Genomic DNA, 27,822 nt, shown 5'->3' with positions numbered 1-27,822 from the left:
TGGAATATTGTTATTGAATACAGCATGAACGTGATTGACCGTCTGTACAGGGATGTTGCCGTTGCGGCGTCCCAAGCCCACCGACTCGGAGGCGGACCTCCTCCGTGAGCAGGAGAAGTTCCTTGCCTCAGGGATCCCCTCCACCGTCAATGTGGTCCGGCGCCCCGACAAGAGGAGAGGAGAGCTGGGAGGCGGAGTGGGAGACTCGGAGGGCCCTCCCGCAGGACAGAGAGATGTCATCACCATGCCAGGTTCTGAAACAAACTGTATTAATGTGGCACATTTCAATACAATGCCTTTTACAGGAAAAAGAAGAAGTATATGACGTCTCTGTGCCATTCTAGATCTTTTACCTAGACACCTCAATATGTGGCTAGTGGATTGTGTATGGAGCAGCGGAGGCTGGTGGTAGAAATCAGAGGATGGGCTCAGTGTAATGCATGGATTGTAATGTAGAATGATTCCTCTGATTTCTACCTCCACCATTCTCCGCTGGCATGGAGCCTGAGCAAAATCTGCAGGTGGATAACATGACGCTGTTCATCTTTCGCTTCAGATCTCCCGGACGAGATGCCCACTCTGACCCCAGCTCCCCCTAAGAAGTCTCGCTTCAAAGCGCAGCGCGTCCGCTTCGAGGACGAGGACCCAGCAGAGAGGCTGGACACACACGACACTCACGTCAGCGCTGTGCTCTCCAAGATCATTGTGAGTCACACCAGAGATTATCTATGGTCATACTTCCTCCATCATCTAGCCCACTGTTCCTCAACCCCAGTCTACAGGGTGGAGACACTCAGCTCAGGGTGTGCACATTTTTGTTCTAGACCAGCACTCAGTAAGATACCTTCAACTGATGAAAAAGCCTGATTGATTACTTGAGTCAGGTGATTTAGTGCTGGGCTGGAACAAAAATGTGCAACCCTGTGTGTTCCCCAGGAAGACCAAGAGCCACGTCTTTATCTCAAGTTGAAATTCCCCTCTTCTCCTCTGTGTGGCCCTCCTGTAGGAGAGGGACACCAGCTCTACCTCAGTCTCCACACCAACCTTCACAGGCACTGCTTTCCCTAAAGTACTCCACCGTGGCCCTGACATTGAGAGCCAGGTAAGGACCCAATTACCACTCACTTTCTGTTATGAAGCTTTAGTTAGCCTAAAGCTTCGTGCACACCAGGTCATTGCGTTGCACCGGAAGTCATTCATCTCAATGGGGCAGTTGCGTTGATCCGTTGCGTTGCTCTGCATTGCGTTTCTTGTCCGTCAGGGTGCGGTAATCAGTCAAAATATTTCAGCTTTTGCGTTGCGTTGGGTCCGTCAAAACAACCGGAAGTAGTTTCTTGACCAGAGGTTTCGCCTTTAGATGTAAAATCCGCCATTGGCGAAAATCTTTAATTTGGCTCTACAAGTGTTAATATGTCATTTTATGAAGTTTTTATATGTTTTCAGGCGAGAAAGTAACCATATATATTCACAAAATGTATCCGGTTTATCAAAATAACCAGTTTATATATCTAATCTGACGTTTCTTCCCCCACTTCTGTGGGAAACTTCGCTAGCCTAGCTAAAGGCTATCATGTATCCTGGGCTTATAAGAGATGATGTTACCCACGTAGGAGCTCATTTTCTATCTAGTCTCCAGACTGGGTACTGAATAACCAGTCACTATTCACCTTATACAACTACTACTACTACTACTACTACAAGTGTAGTCTACTACTGTTCATGTTAAATCCGTGTGGAGCTAATGCTATCATAGCGTCTCCACAGGCTAGCAAAGATGGCGCCGTTAGCATCACAGACACTATGATAACATCCTCCGTAGTATCTAGTCTATCTCAGTCACAGACATGTTCAACAACAACACGTTTTACAACAAGGAAGGGATACAACTAATAAACATGTTAACACACTATTCACCTTATACAACAACTACTACTACTACTACAAGTGTCTATGACTACTGTTAATGTTAAATCCGTGTGAAGCTAATGCTATCGCGTCTCCACAGGCTAAAGTACAACTACACTAATATCCTCAACTTATGTCCTAATCACACTACTGTCATACAAGTCGTACCTCCCCCTTGACATGGACATAAACACACCTGCTACCTTCTTTGAAAGAAATCGCGATTTATTCAGTGAAAACTAGTACACCATTCATAGCACAACATAGCATAACAATAGCATAGCATTGCGAACAACAACACGTTTTACAACAAGGAAGGGATACAACTAATAAACATGTTAACTCACTATTCACCTTACATATGTATCAACATGTAGCTGTATCAGCATGTAGCTGTATCAAACGTTTGGTTGGCCAGAGACGGCAAGAATCAATTGCTCCTCCATTGTTAACACTTTTTGTTCAAACTTCCCCCGCTGTGCACACATGTTGCGTCTGCATCGCATGCGACATGCGTCAAGCCCATCCCACCAGGTTGCGTCAGAACGGTGGGTCACGGTTCGCGGTGTGCACGAAGCTTAATTCATTGGAGAACTCAAGAAATTATATTGCTATTTTAGATGTTGACGGCTTTGCAAAAAAGGATGTTTTATTTTACCAGAAGGTAAACCGTGAACACAGAATGAATCTCCACAAGTTCTGGGTGTATTTTCATTGTTTTATTTGGTTTTATTTAATTTACTGTTTTTGTGGACACTGTAAAGAGCATTGTATTGCGTCTGTGTTTGAAATGTTCTCCCTATGTGCAGGTGCAGTTTCCGTCTGGTGGGAAAATGAGCCTCTTTGCCCGTCAGATCTCAGCTCAGAGACAGAAAGAAGGGGAGTCACCATTACACTCTGCAGCAGCTAGAGGTCAGACACCTGGACACAAGCTGCTTAACCTCCCTCCTGAGTCTGCTATGGAGATGGATCAGCTGCCCTCTACCTCTGACAGTAAGTATCAACTAGAATGCGATCATTTCATAAAGGGCAAATGTAGGCCTATCTACTTCTAGGGCCAAAGCAGCCGTTCACTGAATTGACTACTGCCCTCTCTCTCTCTCTCTCTCTCTCTCTCTCTCTCTCTCTCTCTCTCTCTCTCTCTCTCTCTCTCTCTCTCTCTCTCTCTCTCTCTCTCTCTCTCTCTCTCTCTCTCTCTCTGTCTCTCCCCCCCCTTCCTCCTCCACTCCTCTCCTCCAAGGCAGCAGTAGTGCAGCAGCGGGGGGTCCCAGGCTGGTCTCAGGGCAGGGTCTGGGGGGGCCAGGCAGTACGGTAGAGACCATGAGGATCCACCAGGAGAACCAGGCCATGCTCCAGTCCATGTCCCAGACCCAGATCCTGGAGGAGCAGCAGAAGCTGCTGGCCCAGCTAGGTACTAGAGGATCACCAATGCGCCTTTCTCACCATAACGCTTTGGTTGAGAATTACACACAAGATTGTCTCTCTTTTTCCATACACAATGTATTAGATCTGGTTTCATTCCTCAAGCCTTCTCAATAAAACTAAATGAATAGTTGATGAAAAAAAAGACACACACACACACACACACACACAAATCCTTACTTATATAAACCAGGAGGAATCAAAGCTTATTTGTCAGGTGAACTGGTACAAGCAGGCTTCTTAATAAAACAATACACCATCTCAGAAAAGATACAGAACTACATTTGAGGTGGCTTTATTAGCTGGTAGAGTGTCGCTCTGTGTTGGTAAATGGTATGACATGAGTGTGATGGCCTGGATTTCTGCCTCTCAGATCCCCGCCTCGTCAGCTTTGTCAAGTTCCGCAAACAACAGAACGCCCCAGCCTTCCCCCCGGCCTCCACCCCAGCCTCCACCCCGGCCTCCACCCAGAACATCACCACAGAGACAGACACCATGAGGCCAGGGCCGGATCCTCTGGAGGTGGAGATGAAGAGGGAGGAAGAGGAGGAGCCCCAGCCAATCACAGGTTTGTGTGTGTGTGTGTGTGTGTGTGTGTTCGTGTGTAGGTAGCGCTGAGGTCCAACATTCCACTTCTCCCAGTGTGCACTCACTCACGGATCTAGAAACATTGGATAACTTTAAGCACGACTAAAGGGAGCTTCACTCTTCCTCTTTACCTCCCTGTGAGGGCTTGAACGACTGAACACTCCCTGTGAGGGCATGAACGACTGAACACTCCCTGTGAGGGCATGAACTAGGGCTGGGTTAAAAAAATCGATTTCCCGATTCTGAATCGATCTAATGAGCGATTATCGATTCATAAATCCCGAGATCGATCTTTCAAAAAAAAAAAAGTTTTTCTTCTGCTTGCAGCTTCAACCCGCAACGAGATCTCGCGCTACAAGAATTTATCATATCTCACGCAACGACCAGGCTTAAAGGCAGATGTCTGGGTGCATTTTGGATGTAAAAATTATGACGATAGAGATGAGCAGGACAAAACGAGATCTCGTTGCGGGTTGAAGCTGCAAGCAGAAAAAAAAACAAAAAAAAACATGAAAGATCAATCTCGGGATTTATGAATCGATAATCGCTCATTAGATCGATTCAGAATCGGGAAATCGATTTTTTTAACCCAGCCCTAGCATGAATGACTGAACACTCCCTGTGAGGGCATGAACGACTGAACACTTGGGAGACTACGGTACACTCTAAGTTAGAGTATCGGACCGCAGCCCAAGCTTGCCTAGTCTGCACAATCATGCCAACCCTGCCCCTCCCTCCTCCCTTCTAATCACATAACTAATATGGTATTGCAGAATAAGAAGGCCTGGCCTGGGCTTCGTGACTAGAATACCAGAGCTGGTCATCGATCTCACTCTGTCTGATTAGCAGAGAGCCAGCCAAGCCAGAGCCAGAGCCAAAACCAGAACCAGAACCTGGGCCTGGCCCAGATCCACTCTGGGTAATGGAGATGGTAGGGACAGCTCAGGACATACTGGATAAACAGAGTCAGCGTGTCAAAGAGTAATGGTGGTGTGATGGCTGCTGGACCACTGTGTGTGTGTGTGTGTGTGTGTGTGTGTGTGTGTGTGGGTGGGTGGGGGGGGGGGCGGGGGATGTTTGTGTTTTTGTGCGCTTGTAGCTTCTGTACCACTGTACGTGCGTGTGTGTGTGTGTGTGTGTGTGTGTGTGTGTGTTCGCGCGTGTGTGTTCACGCACGCGGTGCCTGACTGCAGTATCAGAACAGACAGCGTCTCAGTCAGCACTGCCTGCTCTGCTTTTATTCCTCATTAGAGTGATTAGAGAGGAGTGTTCAGACCTGATGTAGCTGAGGGGATTAAGAGTCCCCCAGAAGCCTGAGAGGAGAGATTTGGGTTTCCATCCTACACTTGGGGCTCATAATTGGGCTCTTAAGATCCTTTGTTTGCTTTCTCAGGGAACTTGTTGAGTATTTTTACGAATCGTTTTACTGCAAATGAGCTGTCATGATGTTTTATGTTTTTCTACGCAGAGACCGCAGATCGAAGCAAGCTGACTGGTGCATTACTATACTTAGGGTGTACATGATCCCTGCCCAATAAGGGAATTAATGAACGAGTGAATCAAATCAATCAATGAATGAACTAATAAATTAACAAACAAACAAATTAATGAATGAACTAATGAATGAATGAACTAATAAATTAATGAACAAACAAATGAATGAATTAATTAGTAAATTAACTAATGAATGAACTAAGGAATGAATGAATGAATGAACTAATGAACTAATGAATGAACTATGAACTAATGAATGGATGAATGAACTAATGAATGGACGAATGAACTAATGAATTAACTAATTAACTAATGAATGAATGAATGAATGAACTAATGAATGGATGAATGAATGAATGAACTAATGAACTAATGAATGGATGAGGGTACTGATGATGAGTTGTCTTGTCTCCCTCCAGAGGAGGATCTTCCGGTCCGGCCCCAGAAGGACTGGGTCCACATGGACAAGCTGGAGCCTGAGAAGCTGGACTGGATCAGAGACCTGCCCGCCCCCCGGAGGAAGGGCACCAAGATGGTACGTTGCCATGGCATCAGTGTCGACCCCGGCCCAGAGGGAGTCTAAAACCCTGAAGGATGGCAGTTTGAGGGTCTGTTACAGGACAGTGTTGTCAGAGTCGGAGAGAACAGAGACTTTGGTTACAGTGAAAACACAGAGTGTCTGCGTTTTATTCTCTACTCACAACTAGCATAGCAACAGTCACAACAACCGGGCCCTTAAATGTTACGTGAAACCCCCACCCCCCCTACGTCAAAAACTCGTGACTCAGCCTTCAAGTGCCCACCACACTCAATTCCCAACATCCAAACACAACAACGCCCCCCCCCCCTCTTCACAGACACAGGAACACGAAATCTCGTCCGATGAAATGATAAACCTCGTGTTGTGTCTCTGCTCTGATAGGCCATGCAGGCTCGCTTTGACTTCGCCGGGACTCTGATCCCGCCCACGGAGGATCTGCCCACCCACCTGGGCCTGCACCACCACGGAGAGGAGCCAGAGGTCAGTAGAGAGCACCGGACCCCCCCCCCCCCGTCTTCACGAGTGCTTTAGCCCTAAACGAGCACACCTGATGGAGCGGGGGGGGATCGAGCTGCTTGTTGGCTGCAGGAGTGAATGTGACCTGTTGATCCCCCTCTCCTCTCCTCTCCTCTCCTCTCCTCTCCTCTCCTCTCCTCTCCTCTCCTCTCCTCTCCTGTTCTCGTCCAGCTGGCAGGCTACTCTCTCCAGGAGCTCTTTCTTCTGTCTCGTAGTCAGCTGATTCAGCAGAGGAGTCTGGCCCTCAACACTCTGGCACACATCCTCACCAAGGTTACGATACATTATAATACAATACAACACAAATACAATACAATACAATACAATACAATACAATACAATACAATACAATACAATACAATACAGGTATATATCTATGTTGGTGTCTTCATCACAAGTCAGTTAAACCCATGTTCACTTTGAAGACCCCTCTCTGTGCTCTCCCCCACCCCCCCCCCCCCCCCCCCCCCATCCGTAGGCCCGTACAGGGGACTATGCCTCTGCTCTCAGGGGAAGTGTGGTGTCCACCCTGCTGGATGCCGGCCTCCTCTTCCTGCTCCGCTTCTCATTGGATGATAGCGTGGAGGGAGGGATGTCGGCGGCGGTGCACGCGCTCAGAGCGCTCCTGGTCTCCTCAGACGACGAGGTGAGGCCCAGGGGATTCACACACACACACACGGTTCTAAGTTGACTTTATCCTCTTACAGGTTTACTGGAATCGCCAGCTCCTAAGGGATGAGAGGATGATTTGGGATCAAGACACAGGCGGCTGTAATCACTTGTACCCCAGTTTGGCTAACCTCTAACCCCCCTGTCTCTCTCTGTCTCCCTGGCTGTCTGTCTCCCTGGCTGTCTGTCTCCCTGGCTGTCTGTCTCCCTGTCTCTCCCTGTCCCCCTCTCTCTCTGTCTCCCTGGCTGTCTGTCCCCCTGTCTCTCCCTGTCCCCCTCTCTCTCTCTGTCTCCCTGACTGTCTGTCCCCCTGTCTCTCCCTGTCCCCCTCTCTCTCTCTGTCTCCCTGGCTGTCTGTCTCCCTGTCTCTCCCTGTCCCCCTCTCTCTCTCTGTCTCCCTGGCTGTCTGTCCCCCTGTCTCACCCTGTCTCTCCCTGTCCCCCCGTCTCTCTCCGTCTCCCTGGCTGTCTGTCCCCCTGTCTCTCCCTGTCCCCCTGTCTCTCTCTGTCTCCCTGGCTGTCTGTCCCCCTGTCTCTCTCTGTCTCCCTGGCTGTCTGTCCCCCTGTCTCTCCCTGTCCCCCTGTCTCTCTCTGTCTCCCTGGCTGTCTGTCCCCCTGTCTCTCTCTGTCCCCCTCTCTCTCTCTGTCTCCCTGGCTGTCTGTCTCCCTGTCTCTCCCTGTCCCCCTCTCTCTCTCTGTCTCCCTGGCTGTCTGTCCCCCTGTCTCACCCTGTCTCTCCCTGTCCCCCCGTCTCTCTCCGTCTCCCTGGCTGTCTGTCCCCCTGTCTCTCCCTGTCCCCCTGTCTCTCTCTGTCTCCCTGGCTGTCTGTCCCCCTGTCTCTCTCTGTCTCCCTGGCTGTCTGTCCCCCTGTCTCTCCCTGTCCCCCTGTCTCTCTCTGTCTCCCTGGCTGTCTGTCCCCCTGTCTCTCTCTGTCTCCCTGGCTGTCTGTCCCCCTGTCTCTCCCTGTCTCCCTGGCTGTCTGTCTCCCTGGCTGTCTCTCACTATTTCCCTGTCTCTCTGTCTCTCCCCCGTCCTCCCTCCATGTCTCCCTCCCATCCTCCCTCCATGTCTCTCTCTCTCTGTGTGCTTGTCAGGAGTGTGTGGACAGCACGGTGTCGTGGTTCCAGGGCCTGGCCTGCTTCCCTCTGCTGCCCTCCACTCAGGAAGAGGGGGATGAGGAGGACGAGGGGCTGCCTGACATCATGAGAGAGACGGCCAAGGAGAAGGAGGAGAAGAAGACGGATCACGACGTAGCAAGGGATGATGTCGTCAAGGTAATGTCTTTTCTCCCCCCCCCCCCCGTTTTTTTTCATGGTCTGTGGAGGGGTAATTCGTGACAAATGTATGTTATGATGAAACGAACGAACGAATCATTGAATAAAAGAACGAAGGAAAGAGTAAACGGATGAAAGGATGAATGAACGTACACTCGCCGGCCACTTCATTAGGTACACCAACCCTAGTAACCCTAGTACCGGGTTAGACCCCCTTTTTGCCTTCAGAACTGCCTTAATTCTTCATGGCATAGATTCAACAAGGTGCTGGAAAAAATCCTCAGAGATTTGTTTTATTTTTTATAGTGTACCTTATCACCCCCCAGCGTTGTGTTAATCAGTTGTGCCCCCCCGGCCGCAGGGTCTCCTGAGGATGAAGCTGCTCCCCCGGCTGCGCTACATCCTGGAGGTGGTCCGGCCCTCGCCCCGGGCAGTCCACGACCTGCTGGAGGTTCTCACCCGCATCGCCCGCCACTCCTCCTCCGCCGCCACCCAGGTAACCTCCTGTACGGGCTGGGCCGGCCCACATTATACCCTCACCTGCCCTCTCCAGACAGACATTATACCCCTCACCTGCCCTCTCCAGACAGACATTATACCCTCACCTGCCCTCTCCAGACAGACATTATACCCCTCACCTGCCCTCTCCAGACAGACATTATACCCCTCACCTGCCCTCTCCATACAGACATTATACCCCTCACCTGCCCTCTCCATACAGACATTATACCCTCACCTGCCCTCTCCATAGACAGACATTATACCCTCACCTGCCCTCTCCATAGACAGACATTATACCCCTCACCTGCCCTCTCCAGACAGACATTATACCCCTCACTGTACCTGCCCTCTCCATAGACAGAGATTATACCCCTCACTGTACCTGCCCTCTCCATAGACAGACATTATACCCCTCACTGTGCCTGCCCTCTCCATAGACAGACATTATACCCCTCACTGTGCCTGCCCTCTCCATAGACAGACATTATACCCCTCACTGTGCCTGCCCTCTCCATAGACAGACATTATACCCTCACTGAGCCCGTCTTAGCTAGGACTGGATCTGAGCTCACACACCAGAACGCTGTATTTGTGTATGTAAATGTATGCGAAGCAGGGTTGCCCACAAAGAACAGAAGAGTGGTGCTGTGCCATGCTGTGAACTTTTCGGCGCCACTATGTAAACATTTCGAGGCAAATGAAACAATATATTTAGTCGTTTAGTAGCCATAAACGTTGAAAGCGAAAATGAAAGCGGGAGTTGGGATGCTCCCCAGTGAATTCTGTGTTTTACTGGTATTTTTTAATATGAATAAACGAACGCGTGTCGGGTTTTTAATCATGTAATCCAGCGCCACGCTGTTCCAAAACCCTGGGAAGAACGTCCTTGTGCGCTCGGAGGTTATGTAGAGAGGGTGTTTTATTCATGTCCTGGGCTGCCTATGCTTTATTTATTGCCTGTGAGATGAATAAAGTTGTTGAATTTGAAGCTTCCCGTTTGACAGCAGCGTAACCTGTGTGTTTGACGTCTCTGTAGGTGCTGGACTGCCCTCGTCTGATGGAGACGGTGATGTCAGAGTTCCTTCCTTGTTCTTGGGCTCCTCCCACCTGTCCCGCCCCCCAGTCTGTGTATGGACTGCCATTGGCCAGTGCCATGAAGCTGCTGCGCGTCCTGGCCACCTCTGGCAGACACGCCTGTGCCAGACTGGTGAGTGTGTAGCTAGAGCAGGGGAGGCTGGAGGAGGTAGACTGGTGAGTGTGTAGCTAGAGCAGGGGAGGCTGGAGGAGGTAGACTGGTGAGTGTGTAGCTAGAGCAGGGGAGGCTGGAGGAGGTAGACTGGTGAGTGTGTAGCTAGAGCAGGGGAGGCTGGTGGAGGTAGACTGGTGAGTGTGTAGCTAGAGCAGGGGAGGCTGGTGGAGGTAGACTGGTGAGTGTGTAGCTAGAGCAGGGGAGGCTGGAGGAGGTAGACTGGTGAGTGTGTAGCTAGAGCAGGGGAGGCTGGAGGAGGTAGACTGGTGAGTGTGTAGCTAGAGCAGGGGAGGCTGGAGGAGGTAGACTGGTGAGTGTGTAGCTAGAGCAGGGGAGGCTGGAGGAGGTAGACTGGTGAGTGTGTAGCTAGAGCAGGGGAGGCTGGAGGAGGTAGACTGGTGAGTGTGTAGCTAGAGCAGGGGAGGCTGGAGGAGGTAGACTGGTGAGTGTGTAGCTAGAGCAGGGGAGGCTGGAGGAGGTAGACTGGTGAGTGTGTAGCTAGAGCAGGGGAGGCTGGAGGAGGTAGACTGGTGAGTGTGTAGCTAGAGCAGGGGAGGCTGGAGGAGGTAGACTGGTGAGTGTGTAGCTAGAGCAGGGGAGGCTGGAGGAGGTAGACTGGTGAGTGTGTAGCTAGAGCAGGGGAGGCTGGAGGAGGTAGACTGGTGAGTGTGTAGCTAGAGCAGGGGAGGCTGGAGGAGGTAGACTGGTGAGTGTGTAGCTAGAGCAGGGGAGGCTGGTGGAGGTAGACTGGTGAGTGTGTAGCTAGAGCAGGGGAGGCTGGAGGAGGTAGACTGGTGAGTGTGTAGCTAGAGCAGGGGAGGCTGGAGGAGGTAGACTGGTGAGTGTGTAGCTAGAGCAGGGGAGGCTGGTGGAGGTAGACTGGTGAGTGTGTAGCTAGAGCAGGGGAGGCTGGAGGAGGTAGACTGGTGAGTGTGTAGCTAGAGCAGGGGAGGCTGGTGGAGGTAGACTGGTGAGTGTGTAGCTAGAGCAGGGGAGGCTGGAGGAGGTAGACTGGTGAGTGTGTAGCTAGAGCAGGGGAGGCTGGAGGAGGTAGACTGGTGAGTGTGTAGCTAGAGCAGGGGAGGCTGAAGGAGGTAGACTGGTGAGTGTGTAGCTAGAGCAGGGGAGGCTGGTGGAGGTAGACTGGTGAGTGTGTAGCTAGAGCAGGGGAGGCTGGAGGAGGTAGACTGGTGAGTGTGTAGCTAGAGCAGGGGAGGCTGGAGGAGGTAGACTGGTGAGTGTGTAGCTAGAGCAGGGGAGGCTGGAGGAGGTAGACTGGTGAGTGTGTAGCTAGAGCAGGGGAGGCTGGAGGAGGTAGACTGGTGAGTGTGTAGCTAGAGCAGGGGAGGCTGGAGGAGGTAGACTGGTGAGTGTGTAGCTAGAGCAGGGGAGGCTGGTGGAGGTAGACTGGTGAGTGTGTAGCTAGAGCAGGGGAGGCTGGTGGAGGTAGACTGGTGAGTGTGTAGCTAGAGCAGGGGAGGCTGGAGGAGGTAGACTGGTGAGTGTGTAGCTAGAGCAGGGGAGGCTGGTGGAGGTAGACTGGTGAGTGTGTAGCTAGAGCAGGGGAGGCTGGTGGAGGTAGACTGGTGAGTGTGTAGCTAGAGCAGGGGAGGCTGGAGGAGGTAGACTGGTGAGTGTGTAGCTAGAGCAGGGGAGGCTGGAGGAGGTAGACTGGTGAGTGTGTAGCTAGAGCAGGGGAGGCTGGAGGAGGTAGACTGGTGAGTGTGTAGCTAGAGCAGGGGAGGCTGGTGGAGGTAGAAACCAGAGGAGGGGCTCGTTGTGATGCATGGAATGGAATGAGGAACGCTATCAAATGAATACCAACCACCTGTTTACTGTGCCACTGATGAAGTTATAACTTATCTTCTATTCTGTTCTATTTTTGTGTTAATAAACCTATTCTATTCTATTCTCTCGGGTGAGTTCTTCTATCCCTCTATTGAAGAAGCTGCTATCCATAGGGATCTCATTATTCCTTTTTTATTGAACAAAGTAATGATGGAGCGAATGTATTTCATGTTTTCTGTTTTTATTTGTTTGTTTGATGCCTGTTAGCTGTGTCAATGGCAACACCTACTCTTCAGTGAACCCTAACAATGTTGGTTGTTGTTGCCCAGCTGAACTCTCTGCTTGTGGTCCCACAGCTGAACTCTCTGCTTGTGGTTCCACAGCTGAACTCTCTGCTTGTGGTTCCACAGCTGAACTCTCTGGGGGCACGGGAGCGTCTGTCCCGTCTGCTGGTTCCGGAGCCCAGCCAGCTGCAGCTGGAGGAGGGGGAGGCCCTGAAGGTCAGCACTGAGGCCTACAGGCTGTGGGCCGTAGCAGCCAGCTACGGACAGGCCACCAACCTATACATGTGAGTGTCAGTTAACTACAGACACACCAACATATACATGTGAGTGTCAGTTAGCTACAGACAGGCCACCAACATATACCTGTGAGTGTCAGTTAGCTACAGACACACCAACATATACATGTGAGTGTCAGTTAGCTACAGACACACCAACATATACATGTGAGTGTCAGTTAGCTACAGACACACCAACATATACCGGTACATGTGAGTGTCAGTTAGCTACAGACACGCCAACATATACCTGTGAGTGTCAGTTAGCTACAGACACACCAACATATACATGTGAGTGTCAGTTAGCTACAGACACACCAACATATACATGTGAGTGTCAGTTAGCTACAGACAGACAGACAGACAGACAGTGATTCTCACTCCCAGTCATAAGCAGGTGAGTCAGTCAGGCCAGTTTCGCTCCCAGTCCCAAATCAACCGAGCATGACAGAATGACACAATGGCTCCCCTACCCCAGCCAGATAGACAGGCAAACCTCCATACACAAGTTTCAGTCACCTAGGAGAACACCTCGATGCGTTTTCTGAGCACGCTGTGGTCGTTTTTTTTTCCGACCAATACCTCTTTCAAAGGGAATAGCTAAGATGACAGACAAAACCAACTCTTTGAGATGGGTTTTAGATTACACCGTGGCAAGCCAGGCTGTGTCTTCTAAACGTCTGTTCTTTCATGTAAAGGTCTTATTTGAAGCTTCAAGGGGATCGCTCGCTCTGTCATGTGTCCCTTAGGGTGTGTGGGAAACTAGGTTGGAACTACCTTAGGTCACAGGGAAGGTTAATCATCATCAAGCTCCATTCCTTTACTGTGTCTGTTAGGAAACGTATGTACATTTTGTTCGGTTTTCATTCTGTTCTGTGTCAGACACGTGTAGATATTCACCGTACAGACGGACCACCTCCATAACAACAGCAAAAAGACATTCTCTTCCCCCCTTGTCTCCCTCCGTCACATTCAGAGACCTGTACCCCGTCCTGGTGAAGGTGTGTCAGTCGGCCCACCGGCCACGGGCCCCTTCGGACCCGCTGGTGCACCTGGAGCTCCGGAGGGTCCAGGCCCTCCTCACCCTGCTCACCCAGGTCACGCACACCGCCGGCGGGCATCAGGAGCTGCAGGCTGGCCTCGTCAGGTAACACTGGCTCTGGAGCTCCAAGGCCCCTTCACTTTGATTCTACCCTGTCGTTGCTGGTGTATCCAAAGGAACCGGAAAGGTTTAACACTAGAACAGCCGTGCCCTTTTTTACCTACTGTTAGAGCCTAGTCTTTAGAATGGGAAGCTGCTATTGACACACAACGAGTCAACGACCACTAGTTGGCCGCCTTGTAAATTAGCCTGCCTCCTACACAGACACCTGCAAAATAGCTTTATACTAGCTCATCCTGATGTGATTTTGAAAATGTAAGGATACTGGGTGGTAGAATGCACATATCTAGGAAAAGTCATGAAAGGAGGGTCCTGAAATTCAAGTGCAAAGATATACAAAAATAAATACTCCTTCTTACTCACACCTCCCGTAGTCTCAGATCCTCTTCTGCCAACCAACTTGACATCCCTTCTGCCCGCCTGACTACTATGGGATCTAGAGCCTTCAGCCGTTCTGCTCCCCGCCTCTGGAACTCTCTGCCACCTAACATACGCAATATTGACACTCTCACCACTTTCAAATCCAGTCTTAAAACACACCTTTTCACAATGGCTTACTTGGTTTGATCTCCTGTATTTTGTTTGTTGTTATATCTGATTTTGCTGTTTTTATCTCATTTTGCTGTTGATTTGAATGTTTTGAAATGTGGTTTTAAACTGTCTTGTAAGGTGTCCTTAAGAGCCTTGAAAGGCGCCCATCAATAAAATGAATTATTATTATTACTCACAGGGACTCACAAATGATCCCACGTACGGCTGTTCTGGTGTTAAGAAACACAATCTACTGTAGAGATTCTTGGTGCATCCATCGTCATATTTCTAGCCCCTTTCTGTAATCTAACTCTCCTGCAGTTTTAAAAATCTCTCCTGTTGTTCTGTGCGTTGAGCTGTTTTTGCATTGGTTTCCATTGACGGAAAACAATCTACTGTTCGAACTACAGTTCCCAGGGTGCCGAGTGTCCTCCTCCTCCCCCGGTGGCGTGGGGTCATGTGAGCGGGCTTCAGCCCACCTTGCTGAGCCTGTTGAAGGGCTGTGTGAGGGGTCTGGAGGACCCCGCCCAGAGAGAGAGCTGTCTGACTCTGCTGCCTGCTTACCTGCTCTACCTGGGGGCCTTCTACTCCCAGCTCCCCAACCAGGTGGACACCACACACACACACACACACACACACACACAGACACAGAAAGACGCGCACGCACGCACGCACACACACACACACACACACACACACACACACACACACACACACACACACACACACACACACACACACACAGGGACAGACAGACAAACACACACAGACACGTACAGACAGTCAGACAGACACACACACACACACACACACACACACACGTATTTTGGGCTCAGACAACAAGGGTTTAGTGGAAGCTGGGCATTCAGCTCAAAACAGGTTTTCCATGTCTACTTTCACACTGTTCCCCCCCCCCCCCCCCCGCTCCCCCAAATTCACCCCTGGAAACACGAGACTGTCAGATCGGTAGTCTACATTGTCTAATATTATTGTCTCCACCTGTCCTTCTCAGAGCTGTTTCAAACCTGTGGAGACTCTGCAGGACCTGGAGGTGATGACATCACAGGTGCTCCTCCCCCTGCTGTCCCATGAGGCCGTGCAGGGGCGCATCGACAACCTCAGGTGAGTCTCAGGTTCTCAGGACCTGACTGTGTACATATGGCTGGAGGGGGACATCCTCTCTTCAGGGCTCTCGTTCACTCGGGCACGTTCACGACAACATCAAAGACTAGACAACATCACACTCGCTGCTGAGTGGAACCTTCTCATCCGTCATCAAAGTCACATTCATTCTTCTCCAGAATCCCAAGTTCTCTTGTCAGTGAATTTACATCTGTGTTAAACACCCCCCGCCCCCCCCCCTCCCACAGGTCCTGCTCGGCCGTGTGTAACCCCCAGTCCGGCCGCCCCGGTCCGGAGTCCCTCCCCAGCCTGCCTGGCCTGGCCTGCCCAGGATGGAGGTCTCGTTTGGGGCTAGCTGCTCCCAGCTCCCCCTTCCCTCTCCTCACAGCCCTCTGCTACCTCCTGGACAGCCTCACCACCATCCACAAAGGCCTCCCGTGCAAAGTAGGTCCTCAGGAAGATAGACCTATTAGAACCTTCTATTCCTACTTGGTTATTAGGGACCTTGGGTCCTGTTTGCAGTGTGTTTCTCCGGTGGGAAGGTAATGCCCAACTACTGCCAACTAGTGGCTGAACAGATGTACTTTAACGTTGTCCTTTTTACTTGCGTTTGTCCACAAATGATTTCAAAGATGTTGAGCTGTTCTGTCAACATCTTTGCTGTGACATCTCATAATTATCTCTCTTTTCTTTTTCACTCTCTCTCTCTCTCCCTCTCCAGTTCAGTTCACTGCTCCTGTCAGAGTCAGTGTTGGGGTACCTGCGGGGGTGTGTTCAGGCCAAGCCCACTTTGTCCCAACACTCCAGCGCCTGGCTGCTGCGTCACGAACACCACCTGATGTTCCTGCTGCTCAGGCTGGCATGCAGGCTGGTAAGAGTCTCACTGCTGGGTGTAGCTGGCAGTCTGGCCTAGCGAGACTAGGTAGTGTACGGTCTGCTTTCAGTGTGTGTGTGTGTGTGTGTGTGTGTGTGTGGGTGGGTGTGTGGGTGGATGGATGGATGGGGGTGTGTGTAGTTCTGTGTGGGGGTGTCTGTGTCTAGGTGTGTGTGTGGGGGTGTGTAGGTCTGGATCTGACTCATCATGACCGGGATTGACAATTCTTTCACACATTATTTCTGTCAAAATAGTTTATTTTAGATAGATATTGATAGATTACATTACTTAATACTTTACTGTGTGTGTGTGTGTGTGTGTGTGTGTGTGTGTGTGTGTGTGTGTGTGTGTCTGTGTCTGTGTCTGTGTCTGTGTCTGTCTGTATGTGTCTGTCTCTGTGTGTGTGTTTGTCTGTGTAAATCTGTCTGTGTGTGTGTGTGTGTGTGTGTGTGTGTGTGTCTGTGTCTGACTGTGTCTGTCTGTGGAAATCTGTCTGTCTGTCTGTGTCTGTGTCTGTCTGTGTGTGTCTGTCTGTCTGTGAGTGTCTGTCTGTGTGTATCTGTCTGTGTCAATCTGTCTGTCTGTCTGTCTGTCTGTCTGTGTGTGTGTGTGTGTGTGTGTGTGGGATGAGGTCCAGTAAGTAACCCTGTGTCTCTGTGCCCTCTGTCCTCAGGTCCCTGTTGACCGTAGCGTGGCGCAGCATGCCTCTCTCTACCACCAGGTGGCGCTGGTCATGCTGCCCTGGCTGCTGCCAGGCAGTGAGTATCTGGCCCACGAACTCATCTCCACCATGATCTTCAACAAGGACCTGATACCGTGAGTCTGCCATTCATGTCTGTCTGTCTGTCTGTCTGTCTGTCTGTCTGTCTGTCTCCAACAGGGGAGGCTGGTGGAGGTAGAAATCGGAGGACTGGCTCATTGTAATGCATGGAACGGGATGAGGAATGGTATCAAATCCGTCCACCAACCTACACTGGTCTTTCTATATGTAGATCTATTTAAGACTAGTTTTGATCTTTTATTCAATTCTAGTCTAACCTAGTCATATTTTATTAGAGTCTATTCTATTCTAGTCTATAAACCATCCATTCTCCTTCAGTCGATCTCCATATGCTCCCAACAGAGCAAACTGACTTCCCAAATTCCTATGCCATGAAACATTTCCACACTTAAAAAAAAAAAACTAATGTCGAGACTTTATTGAGAAAGGAAATCCTCCTCAAGTCCTCCTGACGCCTCCCCTCCCTTCACCCCCCCCCTCCCTCCCCTCCCCTCCCCTCCCCCCTCCCCTCCCCTCCCCTCCCGGCCACATGTCTCCCAGCCCAGCACATCAAACATCAACCGGTTGATCCTCTGTCCGGAAAAAATTATTGGTTTTTACGACGGCGGTTTAGTGGACTGCGGCGGTGGCATCGTTTTCCTAACCGAGCCGCATGACAGGCTGTTTATTCAGCATCTGGCCCCTGAGCGCCTCCATCCATCTTCCTTAAACACATTCAGACGGTACTTGTTGCTTCGATTCAGCGTTTGTCTGCGTCTAATCGTTTTGAAAGTTCCACATGTGAAACAGGTTGTTGTAAAAGGTCGTGACCGTTAACAGCTTTTGATGTGAAGTACCCCTGTCGCACGACATCAGCCTCCTATTGGTGAACCTTGGGTTTTATATAATCTTTAGTCCTTTCCTGGTACTAAACAGATGGCTCCGAGTCCTCACTGAACATATGGACGCTGTCTGGCGACCAGCAGTGGGAGGCTGGTGGTGGAGGCAGACATCGCAGGACGGGACCCGTCGTGATGCACGGAACGCAACGAGGAACGTGTGTCAACCACAACGCCATAGCGTTCCTCTAGCTCCGTTCCGTTCATTCCAACGAGCCCCGTCCTCCCATGTCTGCCTCCACCACCGGCTTCCTCTCCTGGGAGCCGGTGATAAATGGCCCTCTGTCGTCTGTCCTCTGTCAGGGTTGTTGTTGTTGAGGTGAGAAGTGACGGGGCTGTAAATAATTTCCAGCATCATTTTAAAGACTAGAAGGATGTACCGCTCCCCATAGAAGGCCCCCTTCTTCTTCTGGTGAACACCATTCTCTTTGTCCTCCAGGGAGGGCCGCCGTGATAATGTAGACACTATGATAATGTATACTTACGGTAAGTGTTATGGAAGGGGAGCCGTGGTATATCGTGGATATCGGCACAGTTAGGGGGTGTAACAGCACGATGCGAAGCGGAGTGCCTAACCACCGCGGTAGCTGTGCCGGTAGATGTAGACACTATGATAATGTAGACACTATGATTATGTAGACACTATGACAATGTAGACATTGATAATGTAGACACTATGATAATGTAGACACTATGATAATGTAGACACTATGATAATGTAGACACTATGATAATGTCGACATTGGTAATGTAGACACTATGATAATGTAGACACTATGATAATGTAGACATTGATAATGTAGACACTATGATAATGTAGACACTGTCTAGACACTATGATAATGTAGACACTATCTAGACACTATGATAATGTAGACACTATCTAGACACTATGATAATGTAGACACTATCTAGACACTATGATAATGTAGACATTGATAATGTAGTAGACACTGATAATGTAGACACTATGATAATGTAGACATTGATAATGTAGACACTATGATAATGTAGACACTATGATAATGTAGACACTATGATAATGTAGACACTGTGATAATGTAGACATTGGTAATGTAGACACTATGATAATGTATACACCATGATTGATAATGTATACTTAAGCGTTATGGAATGGGAGCCGTGGTATATTGTGGATATCGGCACAGTTAGGGGGTGTAACGGCACGATGCGAAGCGGAGTGCCTAACCACCGCGGTAGCTGTGCCGGTAGATGTAGACACTATGATAATGTAGACACTATGATAATGTAGACACTATGACAATGTAGACATTGATAATGTAGACACTATGATAATGTAGACACTATGATCATGTAGACACTATGATCATGTAGACACTATGATAATGTAGACACTATGATAATGTAGACACTATGATAATGTAGACACTATGATCATGTAGACACTATGATCATGTAGACACTATGATCATGTAGACACTATGATAATGTAGACATTGATAATGTAGACATTGATAATGTAGACACTATGATAATGTAGACACTATGATAATGTAGACATTGATAATGTAGACACTATGATAATGTCGACATTGGTAATGTAGACACTATGATAATGTAGACATTGGTAATGTAGACACTATGATAATGTAGACACTATGATAATGTAGACATTGATAATGTAGACACTATGATAATGTAGACACTATGATAATGTAGACATTGATAATGTAGACATTGATAATGTAGACACTGATAATGTAGACACTATGATAATGTAGACACTATGATAATGTAGACATTGATAATGTAGACACTATGATAATGTAGACACTATGATAATGTAGACATTGATAATGTAGACACTATGATAATGTAGACACTATGATAATGTAGACATTGGTAATGTAGACACTATGATAATGTAGAGACTATGATCATGTAGACACTATGATAATGTAGACACTATGATAATGTATACACTATGATCATGTATACACTACGATCATGTAGACACTATGATCATGTAGACCAGGGGTGTCAAATTTAAACTTACTTAGGGCCAAGCGGGGAATTCAAGCACTTTCAATGACCCATGTCTATTTTCAAAAACTTTTTAAGACCTTGATTTCTTTTTCTCAAATTCACAAACTTTCAAGGACCCGTAGGAACCCTGTTAACAAAAAAACAAACAAGGTCAAAATAGTCAATGCAACAAGTCGTATCTTGTTTGTATGGCTTACTTCGGAAACTTGAATACAACAATAGGGCCTATAATGCCAAGTCTAAGCAAAATAGTAGGCATTGTGCTTTTTAGCTCAACAAAAAGTCAAAGAATTAAAACGCAACCACAACAAAACATGTTTACTCGCTTAAACAGACCGTGTGAGGGAGCTGTGAATGCAAGCTTTATAGTGGAGGACATAGCAACAGCATGTAAGCCGTTCACAGAGGGTTCACAGAGAGTTTATTCAAAATTGCATTGAAAATGTATGTGATGTTGTATGCCACGACAAGAAGCAGGCATTTGCAAATATCAGCATGGCTTAGAAATACCGTGGCTAGCTGGGTGAATGAGCTGGCCTCCGACTTACAGATCCAGCTGAAAGCTAAAGCCAAGGTATTTGTTTCGTATTCGTTGGCTGCTGATGAGAGTACGAGCAGGACGGACACTGCCCACCTCTCCATATTCATCCGGGGGGTGGATGGATGCTCAGTTTTCTGGATATAAAAGCGATTCACAGGACAACGACTGGACAGGACATTTTCACACAAGTGGAGCGGTGCATCAACGAAACAGTCCATGTCCATATTTCCATAATGCTCATGCTTCGTTTCAAAATGCCTCCAAAGGTTATACTCTTTGAAAATTGCCAACAATGACTCTTGACAAACGAGACACACGGGCCTCTGTCTCCCATTTTCCTCTGTTTTATTCTGTTTCACATCTTTCTTGAAATTGTCGATATTCATTTGGCCTTTATTAATTCTCTGATAAAAGCGTGACAGTGGAGCGTGGTAGCGCCTCCTGCGTTGCAATGTTGTATTGTCACGGATGTAAATTTAAACACCACTGCATGGGCCATGTTCAAATGTTTGTCAGAATTTATTGGTGGGCCGGGTTAAAAGTCGGGCCTTGTAATTGACGTGTGATGTAGACACTATGATAATGTTGTCACTATGATAATGTATACACTATGATAATGTAGACATTGATAATGTCCTGTATGCATCATTGTAACAGGCGCTATCCTAGCCTGACTCTATGAGGGCCAGTGCTGACCTTTGACCTTCCCCTCCTCCTCCAGAGAGTACCAGAGCGGAGGCCCCGAGGCCGCCGACCTGTCCGAGCTCCGCCTCCAGGACTGCCCCGCCCCCTCCACCCCCCACCCCCTGGGCCCCCTCCTCAGGGAGTCGTGCATCCAGCTCCCCTCGGTCCGCGGCTGCTACCTCACCCACCTGGCCCACCTGGAGCCCTCGGTCCTGGTCTCCAGGGACTCCCACCTGGGCCGCACGTCCTGGGTCGGCACCCGGCTCCTGCCGGAGCTCCAGGGACCCTCCCTGCCAGCCGACTGGGCCTTCCTCCCGCTGGTCAGCCTCTTCGAGCGGGCGGGGGCGCCGGAGGGCGGGGGCCTGCAGGTGGAGGACCTCCCCGTCGGCGCCGTGCGCTCGGTCACCCACTGCCTCCAGTGGCTCCTCCTGCTGGAGACGTGGAGGGAGGAGGCGCTGGCGGCCGTGCTGCCCGTGGCCAAGTTGGCCCGCCTGCTCTGCGTGTTCCTGTGCTCCAGCGACCTCTTCCTGGAGCGCCCGGTGCAGAGGCTGACCTGGGCCCTCCTCCGGCTGCTCCTCAGGCCCTCCCGGCTAGACGCCCTGGACCTCAACACCCCCCCTCCGGGCCTGGCCTCCTTCCACGACCTGTACAGCGCCCTGCTGGCCCAGTACGAGGCGGTGTCGTTCGGGGACCCTCTGTTCGGCTGCTTCGTCCTGCTGGCGCTGCAGAGGAGGTTCAGCGCCACCTTGAGGCTGGCGGTGTTGGGGGAACACGTGGGGCTGCTGAGGTCCCTGGGGGTGTCGCTGGAGCAGGTGAGAGGGACAGGGGGGGACGGGGGGGAGACGGGGGTGTTTGGAGGGGGTCTGATGGGGGAGGGCACACAGACACTTGGGTAGGAGGACTGTAATTTAGGGGAGGCTAGGTGGAGGTAGACATCGGAGGAGGGGCTCATTGTAAATGCATGGAATGGAAGGAGGAATTGTGTGTTCCTAGCCTCCAGTCTATCCTGCTGTAATCTGTCTCAGCGGAGATACAGTGTGTCTTGCACCATGTCAGAAGTTACTCTAATACAAACTAGATTATACCTTACAGACCACAGCGGCGTTACACTGGGAAGAATGTTGCCCTTCTGAATGTCGACTACCAGTAGGTGGTGCTGTGGTGCTCTGAAATGTTCTACCGTAGATATTTGGATGAAAAGGTTGAGACACAGTTCCTCCCTAATTTTGCTCTCTCTCTCTTCCTCCCTCTCTCTCATCCCCTCTCTCTTCCTCTCTCTCTCTCTCTCCCCCCCTTCCCTAGCTGTCCATCCCAGTGGAGAGGTTCACGTGCCCCCCGGAGGACTCCCTCCCTGTGTTGAAGCTGTACTTCCGGGCCCTGGTGACAGGGACCCTCCGAGCCTCCTGGTGCCCCGTCCTCTACGCCGTGGCTCTGTGTCACGTCAACACCTTCATCTTCTCCCAGGACGCCGCCTCACAGGTACGAGCACACACGCACACACACACGCACACACACGTGTACACACACGCGTACACATGCGTACACACGCGTACACACACACACGCAAGCATGTACACACACGCAAGCACATACACACACACACACACACAATATACACACACACACAGGCCTGCTTATATGACCTGGTTGTCTCCTGTCTCTGTGCAGCAGGTAGAAGCAGCTCGCCGCGGCCTGCTGAGGAAGACCTACTACCTGACTGATGAGGTATGCCCTGTGTCTCTCTTCTCTGATGAGGTATGCTCTGTGTCTGTCCTCTCTGATGAGGTATGCTCTGTGTCTGTCCTCTCTGATGAGGTATGCTCTGTGTCTCTCCTCTCTGATGAGGTATGCTCTGTGTCTGTCCTCTCTGATGAGGTATGCTCTGTGTCTGTCCTCTCTGATGAGGTATGCTCTGTGTCTCTCCTCTCTGATGAGGTATGCTCTGTGTCTGTCCTCTCTGATGAGGTATGCCCTGTGTCTCTCCTCTCTGATGAGGTATGCCCTGTGTCTGTCCTCTCTGATGAGGTATGCTCTGTGTCTGTCCTCTCTGATGAGGTATGCTCTGTGTCTGTCCTCTGATGAGGTATGCTCTGTGTCTGTCCTCTCTGATGAGGTATGCTCTGTGTCTGTCCTCTCTGATGAGGTATGCCCTGTGTCTGTCCTCTCTGATGAGGTATGCTCTGTGTCTGTCCTCTCTGATGAGGTATGCTCTGTGTCTGTCCTCTGATGAGGTATGCTCTGTGTCTGTCCTCTCTGATGAGGTATGCCCTGTGTCTCTCCTCTCTGATGAGGTATGCTCTGTGTCTGTCCTCTGATGAGGTATGCTCTGTGTCTGTCCTCTGATGAGGTATGCCCTGTGTCTGTCCTCTCTGATGAGGTATGCCCTGTGTCTCTCCTCTCTGATGAGGTATGCCCTGTGTCTGTCCTCTCTGATGAGGTATGCTCTGTGTCTGTCCTCTCTGATGAGGTATGCTCTGTGTCTGTCCTCTCTGATGAGGTATGCTCTGTGTCTGTCCTCTCTGATGAGGTATGCTCTGTGTCTGTCCTCTCTGATGAGGTATGCTCTGTGTCTCTCCTCTCTGATGAGGTATGCTCTGTGTCTGTCCTCTCTGATGAGGTATGCTCTGTGTCTGTCCTCTCTGATGAGGTATGCTCTGTGTCTGTCCTCTCTGATGAGGTATGCCCTGTGTCTGTCCTCTCTGATGAGGTATGCCCTGTGTCTGTCCTCTCTGATGAGGTATGCTCTGTGTCTGTCCTCTCTGATGAGGTATGCTCTGTGTCTGTCCTCTCTGATGAGGTATGCTCTGTGTCTCTCTCCTCTGATGAGGTATGCTCTGTGTCTGTCCTCTCTGATGAGGTATGCCCTGTGTCTCTCCTCTCTGATGAGGTATGCTCTGTGTCTGTCCTCTCTGATGAGGTATGCTCTGTGTCTGTCCTCTCTGATGAGGTATGCTCTGTGTCTGTCCTCTCTGATGAGGTATGCTCTGTGTCTGTCCTCTCTGATGAGGTATGCCCTGTCTCTCCTCTCTGATGAGGTATGCCCTGTCTCTCCTCTCTGATGAGGTCTCTGATGCTCTGTGTCTGTCCTCTCTTCCCCCTCTCCACTCCTCTCCCCTTCAACAATACTGTCACTGCAGAAATTCAAATCTAAGTAAGATGAAATGCTGTTATATAATGAATATGGGCTTAAAGTGCAGACTCTCAGCTTTAATTTGAGGGTATTCAAATTTTTCAAGGGACCAAAAGTAATTGGATTGACTCAAAAGCTGTTTCATGGACCTGTCTGTCCGTTGTTATTTCTTTATCAATTAAGAAGGTAAAAGGTCTGAGTTGATTCCAAGTGTGGCATTTGCATTTGGAAGCTGTTGCTGTGAACGCACAACATGCGGTCAATGAAGCTCTCAATGCAAGTGAAACAGGCTGCAAAAAGAAAAACAGTCCATCAGAGACATAGCGGGAACATTAGGAGTGGCCAAATCAACAGTTTGGTACATTCTACGAAAAAAAGAACGTGCTGGTGAGTTCGGCACCACAAGAAGGCCCGGACGTCCATGGAAGACTGGACCAGAAAGATGGGGATAAAAAGTATGGAGAAGGCTTGGAAGGGCTCAAGATCCGAAGCATACCACATCATCTGTAAAACACAGTGGAGGCAGCATGATGGCATGGGCATGCATGGCTTCCAATGGCACTAAGTCACAAGTGTTTATTGATGATGTGACAGAGGCAGAGGATATAGGGATATACTGTCAGCTCAAATTTCAGCCAAATTCAACATTCAAGTTTATTGGACGGCACTTCACAGTACAGATGGACAATAACCCAAAACATGCTGCATAAGCAACCCAGGAGTTTGTTTTATGACAAAGAAGTGGAATATTCTGCAATGGCTCAGTCCAATCACCTCATCTCAAGCCGAGCGAGCATGCATTTCACTGGCTGAAGACAAAACTAAAGGCAGAAAGACCCACAAACAACAACTGAAGACAGCTGCAGTAAAGGCCTGGCAAAGCATCACAAAGGAGGAAACCCAGCATTCGGTGGGGTCCGTGGGTTCCAGACTTAAGGCAGTCATTGCCTGCAAAGGATTCTCGACAAAGTATTACAAATTAACATTTTACTTATAATTATTAACATTATTTACATAATTATGTTAATTTGTCCAATTACATTTGAGCCCCTGAAAGTAGAGGACTGTGTATAAAATGGTTGCAATTCCTAAACGTTTCATACAATATTTTTGTTCAACCCCTTGAATTAAAGGGTAGTGGTAGTGGTGGTCTAGTGGATAGTGAGTTGGACTTGTGATCGGAAGGTTGTGAGTTCAAATCCCGCCTGAAGCCACACCACTACTAGTGTGCCCTTGGGTAAGGCACTTAGCCCTCAGTTACTCCAGGGGGAATGTCCCTGTAATTCGTAATTGTAAGTCGCTTTGGATAAAAGCGTCTGCTAAATGGCAAAATTAAATTATTATTAATTATTATTAATTATTAAAGCTGAAAGTCTGCACTTCAATTGCATCTCGATTGTTTAATTTCAAATCCATTGTGGTGGCGAAGAGCCAAAATGATAGAAATTGTGTCACTGTCCAAATATTTCGGGACCTAACTGTATGCTTGTTTTTTGTCTGGTCAAGATGTCTGTAAGATTTTTGTCTGTAAGATTTCTTCTCACCAGACGGTTGTTATGTTAGAGCATTTAACTTGTTTCAAGCTTTTTTTCCTTAATTATCTTAATAACTTCTTACTGAGATTTTATTACTGGTTCTGAGTAACTTGATGCTTAAAACTAGAATTATCTGAATTATAAAGCGGTTTGATCAACACTGACAAAACTAGACACAACAAGTACAAAACTGCTTTGTCAAAGTCAGAATTTCTTATTTCAAGCATCTTATCCTTTTCATCTCTTCAGATAATGACCAAATGGAATCATCAAACAGCAATCATGTAGACAAAATACAGTACAGAACAAAGACTGTGCACTTTTCATATGTGTGGAACACACTATGAGTCATTTGAACTGTTTCCACTACCTCAGCGGCCGTGCCAAGGTGTGGGACCTCAACTAGATAAGCCATGATGTTTCTATCTAAGCATATAGTTTGCAATGGCTGATATTCTAAACAATAAAGGCTAGAATCCACAAGAAATATTGTTTTTGACCAGTCCACATTCTGGTATATTATCATTCAGTACATTGCCAAAGATCATGGACTTCTGAGTAATGTATTTATTACCGTTTATCACAAGCCATCTGACTGATACAGCATGGTTTACTTAATTGAAACCTAGGAAGTCCCCCAATTTTCCACCTAAGTATTGTAGATCTTTAACCTCTGAAACAGGTCCCATCTCCCTTTCATTTAAAAAAATAAAATAAAAATGGGTGCATTGAACTGCTTTCTAGGGGTGTAACGGTACATTTATTCGGACAGAAGATTTTCGGTATGAGTCTTTCGGTTCAGTACTTGTGTGTACCGAACGAATGCAGCGTTGTTTTAACCACTGCGCGTGCAGAACTTTTTTGTGTGTGCGGAACAATACATGTATGTTGAAGTAATCTCAGCCACTACGCATGCACACACACACAAAAGAGAGATTGCTAGTAGTTAGCAGAGCCCAGCCTAGTAGTTATGGCGAACACGGATAACTCAGAGCTGGAAGTTCCTTCAGTATCCTTTAAGTCTCCTGTTTGCTGACGTAACTCATGACGTGTTATTACGTCTTTCACCTTAGATATCCTAAGTGCGTTGTGTCACTCCTCTGTTCTCCACTCTGGGCCATCCACCCCAACTTGGTGGAGAGCAGGCTCAGTTCGCTAGTTTGGAAAGCCTGGGGAAATCCTTTGCAGAAAGTAGCTACAAAGGGATGTAAAGCTGTTTGAAATGAGTGAGGCCTTGAGAACAGTGGTGTCACTCTGGTGTGAGAAGGTGATTTATAGATATGGAGACGTGAGACTACCCATACTCATCTCTGTCTCTTTCTGAAAATCCTCTCTCTCTCTCTCTCGCTCTCTCCCTCTATTTTTAAGACATCTGTGAGTTGTTTGAGACTAGATATCTTTTACTTGTTGGCAAGTGAAACTTTCCTGTTCTGTTGGCGGATAATTTTGCTTATTTTAAGTAATACTTAAAATAATACCTCCACTCACCACCCTCCATCTCTTCCCTCCTACCCTTCCCACTACCTTCTAGTTTTCCCTTTCTCCTTTCCCCTTTCCCACCCTCTATCTCCCTCTATCTCTAGCCTTCTTTCTCCTTCCACAAGGCCCTCTTATCCTACCACTGCTCTACTTTTGCTTTCCTCTCTCTCCCTCTCCTCCTCTCCTCCTCTCCTCCTCTCCTCCTCTCCTCCTCTTCTGACATCCATCACTCTCCAGGTGCTTAGAGGACACCCCCCCCCCTTCTCTCCTAACACCAGTGTATCTGTCTGTCTCTTTCTCCCATCCAGGTGCTGAGAGGGCACCTGTTGCTGTACAAGCTTCCCCAGCAGCAGAGCTCTGATCTGGGCTTCACCACGTACGAACAGCTGCCTCCCATCCGGGCACGCAGGCTGGAGAGCGTGCTGGGCACCCAAGAGGGCAGCGACCGCAAGGTGGACTGAGAAACGATAGACTGAGGGAGGAGAGGAATGAAAGGAAGCTGGAATGAGGAACAAGAAGAAACGGAGAGAAGAGAGGAATGAAAGAATGAATGATTGACTGACTGAAAGAGA

The 27,822-nt window shown here is 49.0% G+C and overlaps 1 protein-coding gene across 1 annotated transcript; it reads left to right on the top strand.

Annotated features, from left to right (window-relative positions):
* Window positions 1–52: 52 nt before the first annotated feature.
* rpap1 (RNA polymerase II associated protein 1) lies at window positions 53–27,822 on the top strand (the record flags this gene model as incomplete). Its single annotated transcript, XM_080523484.1, has 24 exons — window positions 53–251; window positions 557–705; window positions 1,007–1,102; window positions 2,715–2,898; window positions 3,146–3,316; window positions 3,701–3,880; window positions 5,829–5,944; window positions 6,332–6,430; window positions 6,638–6,739; window positions 6,945–7,112; window positions 8,229–8,408; window positions 8,770–8,904; window positions 9,946–10,116; window positions 12,357–12,514; window positions 13,482–13,652; window positions 14,609–14,804; window positions 15,211–15,320; window positions 15,569–15,764; window positions 16,042–16,191; window positions 16,868–17,010; window positions 21,144–21,918; window positions 22,409–22,585; window positions 22,775–22,831; window positions 27,559–27,822. 24 exons carry the CDS (start codon window positions 53–55, stop codon window positions 27,709–27,711), a joined length of 4,236 nt encoding a protein of 1,411 aa, XP_080379610.1. The 3' UTR covers window positions 27,712–27,822.

Source organism: Nansenia antarctica (genome assembly GCF_963989245.1).
Source record: "Nansenia antarctica genome assembly, chromosome: 1".
Lineage (NCBI taxonomy): Eukaryota > Metazoa > Chordata > Actinopteri > Argentiniformes > Microstomatidae > Nansenia > Nansenia antarctica.
The sequence above is the reverse complement of the archived record's forward strand: the minus strand, read 5'-3'. Positions and strand labels throughout refer to the sequence as shown.